At 50.5% G+C, this 8,110-nt stretch overlaps 1 protein-coding gene across 1 annotated transcript in view; it reads left to right on the top strand.

Moving 5' to 3' along the window:
• Positions 1–6,945, top strand: part of LOC130402466 (paralemmin-1-like) — a 19,284-nt gene extending 12,339 nt beyond the window's left edge. The window contains exons 5-9 of the mRNA XM_056606636.1: positions 1,928–2,007; positions 2,310–2,376; positions 2,731–2,761; positions 3,061–3,135; positions 6,047–6,945. Of these exons, the coding sequence (XP_056462611.1) occupies positions 1,928–2,007; positions 2,310–2,376; positions 2,731–2,761; positions 3,061–3,135; positions 6,047–6,945 (1,152 nt within the window). The remainder of the gene's footprint in view (positions 1–1,927; positions 2,008–2,309; positions 2,377–2,730; positions 2,762–3,060; positions 3,136–6,046) is intronic.
• The last annotated feature ends 1,165 nt before the right edge of the window (positions 6,946–8,110 follow it).

Here is an 8,110-nt window from a genome sequence, read left to right as displayed (position 1 = left end):
TGGACAGTTTGTCCCTTCCTAGGGCTGTCCTCTGGTACGGACACCCCATACCTCAGAGAGCCGTCCTAGCCGACAGCCTCGCCGGATGAGAGCATAGCTGGCCTATGCCTTAATCTCATTCTCTTGGCGGAAGCATTCGCTCCAACGATCCAATCATTGGCCCTTATTATAACAGAGCCTGGAAGACGAGGGGTGTTCTGGTTGCTCTGTGTGGGTCCCAGTGTCGGGGCTGCCTGGTCCTATCCCTCAGCCCGCTCAGCACGTCCACGTGGACGGGAAGCGTGACTCAGGCAGCGGCAGGAAGAAGACGATCGCATCATGAGGCGGTTGATAACTGGGGTGAAAGTAATGGCTTGGATGGGGAGATGTGATGACGAAGATGAAGATGGCTTTCTTTGTTTTGTTTTTTATGACTGGTTAGCTTAACTCATCTAACTGGGCACAAGTGTTTAGGGTTACGGTTAGGGTTAGTAATGAATTCTAACCCATTATAAATCCCTACTATACTTTTGTGGAATTAGTAGAAATGACGTTAGATTTAACTTTCTACTTCCTGCCTACCTCTCCTTCATTAATGTCTCCCCCTTAACCTTCCTAAAAACACCTCTCTAATGCACACTTATTATATATATATATATATATACATATATATATTTATATTATTATTATTTATTTTTTTACATCCTGTCAGTTAACTTATGCACTTAATGTATGCACTTATATATGTTTTGACGTCCTGGCACTTAATGTATGCATTTAATGTATGCACTTATTGTGGGTTTGGACGTCCTGGTACTTATACACTCTTAAAAAGGGTACTTTGCCTTGTGTAGCATCGTATCCTAGCTTCTTTGTTGTATACGGGGTATGGGTTAACCTATTGATTGTGAGTGCCTGGCACACTTAACAAATGTAGTTATTGTAAGACGCTTTGGAAAAAAGTGTCTGCTACGTGTCCTAAATGGAAGTGTCTGAATGTACATTTCAGATTCTGTTCTTTGTCATATTTGACATATCAGCCGCTGTGATGGGCAGAGGGTAAAACAAGTCATTCATAGTTCCAGTCCTCATGTAGGAAATGTAAATGTCATGAAAAATTGGTTTGTATGGCCCTTAATCACAGTTTTAGTCTCAAAGTGCTATACAGGACCACATTAAACGACACCCCTAACTTATGCTCAACCCCCAAAAGGACAGGGACATCTCCCAAAACCCAGAGGGAAGAAAACCTGGGAAAGCATCACATAAAGGCCCTGACACACCGACCAGGTTATCGGTCGTCGGACACTCCGGCGAGCTCGGTGCCCTGAGTCTGTCCAGTGTGTGCTGCGCGATCGGCGGTCGTCAAAGCCCTCGTTGACCTTTTCAAACCCATTTGGGTACTTTTCCGCCGATTGCACATGTTGAAGCGGCCATTACCAAATCCGTCCGACTGCCTTCTCTGCCAATGATCGGCAGTCGTAGTGATGATGTGTCAGGGCCACTAGAGAGATACCCCCTTCCAACACTACCCACCAACGACGACAAACTTCTCCATCTGATAGAGATCACAGGATTCTGCGGTTTCTTTGCCAAATCGAATGCTGAGCCGCGATAGCGTCGCGACCTCGTGAGCAGCCGGTCGTGGTTTCGGCGGCCGGGACAGGAAGCAGCCGGGTGACACCTTTCCTTTGTCACGTGACGACCTCACACTAGATCCAAAATGGCAGCGCCCCGGGCTCCTCTCGCTCTGTCGAGGAGTGCTAAGACAGCATCAAGCGTCCTGGAATCCAGCGTTGCTAAAAGTGTCGACGTTATGCCAGAGACATGGGAATAACTAACAACACATTACCTTGTGAGTTCAACGTTAGCTCCATATTTTAAATCTCTCTCTCTCTCTCTCTCTCTCTCTCTCTCTCTCTCTCTCTCTCTCTCTCTCTCTCTCCAGAAAAAGTCCTTAAGAGATCAGTGGTTCAGTGATCCAGGTGATGCCCTCGAGGTACAGTCAGACTTGCCCCAGCTGCACAGGTGAGCGATCACACACACACACACACACACACACACACACACACACACACACACACACACACACACACACACACACACACACACACACACACACACACACACACACACACACACACACATACACCAACACATATGTTTCCCTACATCCCCCATCACACTCTCCCAGAAGGATCTGCAGGATGCTTTGGCCTGTGTGTAACAGCAGCACCCTCTGTTTATAATGGGTTACAATCAACTGAATGTCTTAACCTTCTGTGCGTGTGTGTTCGTGTGTGTGTGTTTGTGGGTCTGTTTTGTAAAAGTCAATCAACGACTGAGGAAGGAGAACAGGAAGTCTGCATCAGAGGACCGAAGGACTCAGCTTCTGTGGTCAGTAAACACTCCTACGACGCACGTACACACACACACACACACACACACACACACACACACACACACACACACACACACACACACACACACACACACACACACACACACACACACACACACACACACACAGGCATTTGTTCTCAAACATCCTCTCACACTCTACTGGTATGTTGTGTGGTAACAACAACCACATAAACATCATATGTACATTTTTAATACAAACACACGCACAAACAACACACATATACACACACACATACACACAAATGTGTGTCATTATCATTTTGGATAATATTCTTTATATGTGTTCCTAAAGATGAGTTCATATTTATTCTTCTCTCTGCTCTCCAGGTGAGTTCAGGGAAAGAAGTCTACATCCAAGGTAGGAGATGGTCGAGATTTAATGTTTGTTTGGTATTATGATCATTATTTTGGTTATTATTATCCAGCATGAAAATCACCTTATTCATAATAATTTGGAGATCACAAAACTTGGGGTGCTTTTATTTTCTTAAGATGAAATTTGGGACATCCGACTAAAAAATATGTGTAATGTATCCAGTGGCTTATCATGGTGATATGCCCGGGTGCAAATGTTTATTTTGTGCCCCTCGACAGGACTTCAGAGCTACAGTCTAATTTTTCTGAGACGGTACATTAAAACTCTTTCGTTTTCTTCAGGGACTGGAGGAAGTGACATCACCGAAGACATGTCACAACAGATCTTCCACGAGGGTGGCCAAGATGGCCGATCAGGTGAGGACAGGGGCCGGGGACAACAGCACAGTCCAGTGATGCTGGACACAGCGACACAAATGTGATAAAGAAAAAGCAGTGATACTGAGCCAGTATAGCAACCAAGGATATTACATGATACCCTCTCACTAACCCTTTTTCACCATGACACTTTCATTTGTGAAAGAGAGATATTTCAAGAGAGAGAAGAGAAAAAAGGTGAATAGATCACGATTGTCAAACTCTGCTCCCTTAACTCGTCGCTTTTCTCTGTCGTTGAGAAGTTTGGATTCCCAGACAAATAGGGAAAGAGATATGAGCAGGGAGCGGTCCAAAATGTAACTGGTCTCACAAAGAGACAGGCGCACAGTCCACCAAAACAGATAATCTCACAGAGCATTTCACTCCTTCGTGGCCGGCGGTTGGCAAAATCGAACAAAACACTCAAGTGATGGCTCTTAAATTGTGCCGACGGCGCCTTTAAAGACGTGTGGCTTCAACACGCCAGTGAGTGCCCTTACTTCAGAAGAGCTACGCCCTCTCTCGTCATCACAGATTAAAATAACATCCTTGCTGTAAGGCTGCATTAGTTAAAAATATCCAATTAAAACAGTTGCACTTCCTGTGGGCAAGGTTGCATGAAGAACAGACGAGCAGAAGCAGAGTTTGATCAAAGGGGGTTGTGGGTAATTGAGAGCTGGAGAGGTCATGCAGGTCACGCAGGTCATGCCAGGCGGCTCAGACGTCCTTAGGAACGATTGATGAGCACGCTCTTCCTCTTTTTGGTATCAGGGAACATCTCTCGTGAATCACAAGATTTGTTTTGTCCATTTCCGAGACAAATTGGGAATGAAAGGTTCTGAGCGGGCTGTTGGAGCTCCTCTGCACCCCAGGGTGACCTCGATGCGTCACCCCCATAGAGGATCAGCAGAACGTCTTCAAGACAAGGGGCCGAGTGGACAGAGATGTTGTTTATCCTGTCGGCCCCCTGCCCCTCTTTCCCCTCGTGACTCTTCTCGCTGATGAGAATGTGTGTGTGTGTGTGTGTGTGTGTGTGTGTATGTGTATGTGTATCTGTTTCTATGTGTGACTGTGTGTCCATTTTGCCTTATGTGAATGTGGGCGTGTGAGTGAGTGTTTGTGTGTTTGGGCGTGTGCGTGTGCGTGTGCGCGCGTCCATGTTGCTGTGGCCCCTGGGAAGGACTTAAGGATTGTTCGGCCCCTGGAAGCCATCCGCCCTGTTATATTTAGCCTGCTGTGTTTGTTCATGTTGGGATGTGTAGAATCCCCCCAGCCCCTCACCCGTGATAGCCTGCCTCCCTGCTGGGCCAGCTGTTATCACGCTGGGCTTCAGAGCCGTTGATGAGCGAGCTGTGGAGTTGTTCGTGCTTGCCTGGGATGTTGAGATTAACTTTAGTCAAGTGCACATGCACACATGCACGTACCACACACACACACACACATGCACGTACCACACACATATACACGTACACAAACAAGTACATGCTGTGGCAACCCGACACGTTGAGCGCACCAATTCCTCCCAAACAGGACACCATTTCCTTGGTGAAAGCCAAAAAAGGCATGTTTATTTAAGAACATAAAGTCTCTCCAAACACAAAAACTTAAACCTCGGGAGGAATCAGCGGTCCCCCTTCTTCGTGGGTGGAAACCCGTCACCCACGAGGACCGGTCTCTCCTTGCAGGAGCTCCAAGGCTGGGAGAGCCCCGAATGAGTGGAGAAGCAGGCTATTTAAGCCCTGCTTCTCCACTTGTTCCTCAGGTGCTCCCAATATCCTTAATTGGCCTGGGCCGGGTTGCCACACTCCTCCACCCTTTGCTGAAGCCTCGGGTGGCCTTTCGGAGGTGGCAGCGGTCCGGCGCGCAGCATGGCTGCTTCTGCTGCCGGCGTGGCTCGTCTCGCGGCCTAGTCTCCCGCAGTCTCGTCTCCCGCGACCTCGTCTCCCGCGACCTCGTCTCCCACGGCCTCGTCTCCCGCGGCCTCGTCTCCCGCAGCCTCGTCTCGGGCTGCGTCGTCTCTGGCGGCGTCGTCTCTGGCGGCGTGTCGTCTCTGGCGGCGTCGTCTCTGTTGCGTCGACTCCGGCTGCGTCGGCCCCGGCTGCGTCGGCTCCGGTTTGGGGGTGGCTTGAGGTGGGCGCTCCCACCCAAAATGGCCCGTAGCTCGGTCGAGTTGCTTGCATTCTCCACCATATGTGGCAACCCGACACGTTGAGCGCACCAATTCCTCCCAAACAGGACACCATTTCCTTGGTGAAAGCCAAAAAAGGCATGTTTATTTAAGAACATAAAGTCTCTCCAAACACAAAAACTTAAACCTCGGGAGGAATCAGCGGTCCCCCTTCTTCGTGGGTGGAAACCCGTCACCCACGAGGACCGGTCTCTCCTTGCAGGAGCTCCAAGGCTGGGAGAGCCCCGAATGAGTGGAGAAGCAGGCTATTTAAGCCCTGCTTCTCCACTTGTTCCTCAGGTGCTCCCAATATCCTTAATTGGCCTGGGCCGGGTTGCCACAATGCACACACACACACACACACACACACACACACACACACACACACACACACACACACACACACACACACACACACACGCACACACACACCACAAATAGCCATTACAGATCCAATTGGACAGTGGACCAACAACATAAAAAAATGTCCAACCCTGGAGGTCTGCCTGGACTCTGTCTGGACGGGAGGGGGGCCAGACACATATCCAAGAACAAATGGATGATTTACTGGCAAATTAGTCTGCTGATATGTCAGTTCAATGTCTTGTGTGTCTTTTGTTGGGGGGGGGGGGGTAACTGAGTGGCCACTGGTTACAAAGGCGCTGTATAAATGCAGACCGTTAACCATTTACCGTTGTGTGTGTGTTTTGTGTGTGTGTGTTGTGTGTGTGCGTCCCGCTGCAGTCCTGGGGATGGTGGCGGTGCAGGTGGAGGTGGACCCCCGGACGGGCGCCACCGTGGTCCGCTCCGTGGCGCCCATGTCGGCGCCGGTGGGCGCCACGGCGACCACGGTGTTCGACGACGGCCGCAAGAGCGTGCACGCCATCGGCGGGGGCGGCGCCCAGCCCTCGGCGGAGGAGCTGGGGCGCATCCTGAGCGCCATCGACGGCGTGGGGATGACGGTGCTGCTGGACGACGTCGCCGTGACGACGAGCGCGAGCGCGGCGTCGGACGCCAACGACGGAGAACGCTCCCGGGGGTCCCCGGCGGCCGCGGGGTCCGTGGACGCGTCGCCGCGCGTCGTCGAGGTGAGGGGCGGATCGGGGGGCGGGGCCCATGTCGGGGAGGCGGGAGCGGAGGAGGGAGGGGGCGTGGCCGTCACCCGCGGCCTGGTGGAGTCTGCCATGACGGTGAGGGAGGCGGCCGGTCAGCCAATCGTCACGGAGGCGGCGCCGGGGGCGGTGCCGGACTACGAGACCCCGGTGGTCCTGACCTTCCTGGGCTACGCCGACTCCGACCAGCGGGAGGGGCCGGAGGGCGTGGCCCTGGGCCGCGACGACCGCGGGGGCGTGCTCACCGTGGAGCGAGTGGTCATCGACGCCGGGGACGAAGACGGCGACGAAGAGGAGAAAGAGGAGGTTCTAGAAACCTCCGCGAACGGTGGTCCCGCGGGGCCGGGCGGGGCCCCTGAGCGGGACGGCGCGTTCCAGGAGGTCCGGCTGGACGGGAGCGTGAAGCGGGCCCCGGCCAAGGGGGCGGAGCCTGACGAGGTGCCCTCGGAGCCGGCCACACCCAAGGAGGGGAGCAAGGAGACAGAGGAGTCCTCCAAACCCAAGGCCTGTCAATGCTGCTCTGTCATGTAGCAGGGAGGGGGAGGAGAGAAGGAGAGGGAGAAATAAAGAAAGGAAACGAGAAAGTACCGCAAGCCACTTCTGCCTCCTGTTGGACAAAACTGAGAACTACAACGAGGGAGAGGGAGAGGGGGAGAGAGGGAGAGATTGAGAGAGAGAGAGAGAGAGAGAGAGAGAGAGAGAGAGAGAGAGAGAGAGAGAGAGAGAGAGAGAGAGAGAGAGAGAGAGAGAGAGAGAGAGAGAGAGAGAGAGAGAGAGAATTTGCCACAGATCATAGCATGTTATATGCTGTTTTATTTAACCTGATTAATCTAAGAAATAGCAAACAAACATTGCCATGGCTGCCTCTTACATTATATTTGACAATACATGACAATTTCATGACATTCATTTCATTCAAATAAACATAACATTAACATTGTGTTCAGGTTAGTATTACACCACATGATTATAATTGATCATTTAGTTCATTCTGCAGATGCAGATCGAACATATTGTGTACGAAATAGGTACAACGCCTTGCAGTGACCACAGACGACATCATACTAAGATAAGAGAAAAGTTCGCTGGATAACAATTGTGTTTTGGGTTGTTCATCCAAGTGGAAAGCGGTGGACTACTACAACCACTACTCTATCCGCGTGGCCGAGAACAGAGCACTTGTTGTGAGGAACGGTGACTGAATTACCGCTGAAGCGTATTTAATGTAAACCATGCTCGCCCCCTGCTGGAAGACAAGGAGAACTACAATGACCGGGGCTCGCATACAGGCTTGAGCCAAGAGATCACGCATCACTCACATGGATTAAGAGCCCAAAGGAAGAATTGTATTCGTTACGGTACAAATCGACTGTGTATCCTACGTTATTTCCAAAGGATACAAAGCATTTAATTGAATAAAATATCTTCATAACATATAGACTTTTAACATTACAATATTGAAATGTTACTCATGTTTCTTTGGGGTTATTTTTTAACCAGTTTTTGACCACTTGACTGTAGCTGCTGGAGAATTGTGATCAACTGGACAACTGGAATGTATCATTAAATAATGTTGTTTGAAAGGGTTGTTGTTTCCTTATTTTTGTTGATGACCGCTGGAATCTGTCTACTCGTATCCTGATCCTCAGGTCAGCTGACAGAAAGCAGGTGTGCGAGTCCTGCAGGTGTTAATCAG

Source organism: Gadus chalcogrammus, chromosome 2 (assembly GCF_026213295.1).
Source record: "Gadus chalcogrammus isolate NIFS_2021 chromosome 2, NIFS_Gcha_1.0, whole genome shotgun sequence".
In the NCBI taxonomy this organism is placed as follows: Eukaryota; Metazoa; Chordata; class Actinopteri; order Gadiformes; family Gadidae; genus Gadus; species Gadus chalcogrammus.
This window is presented reverse-complemented; position numbering and strand designations above follow the sequence as displayed.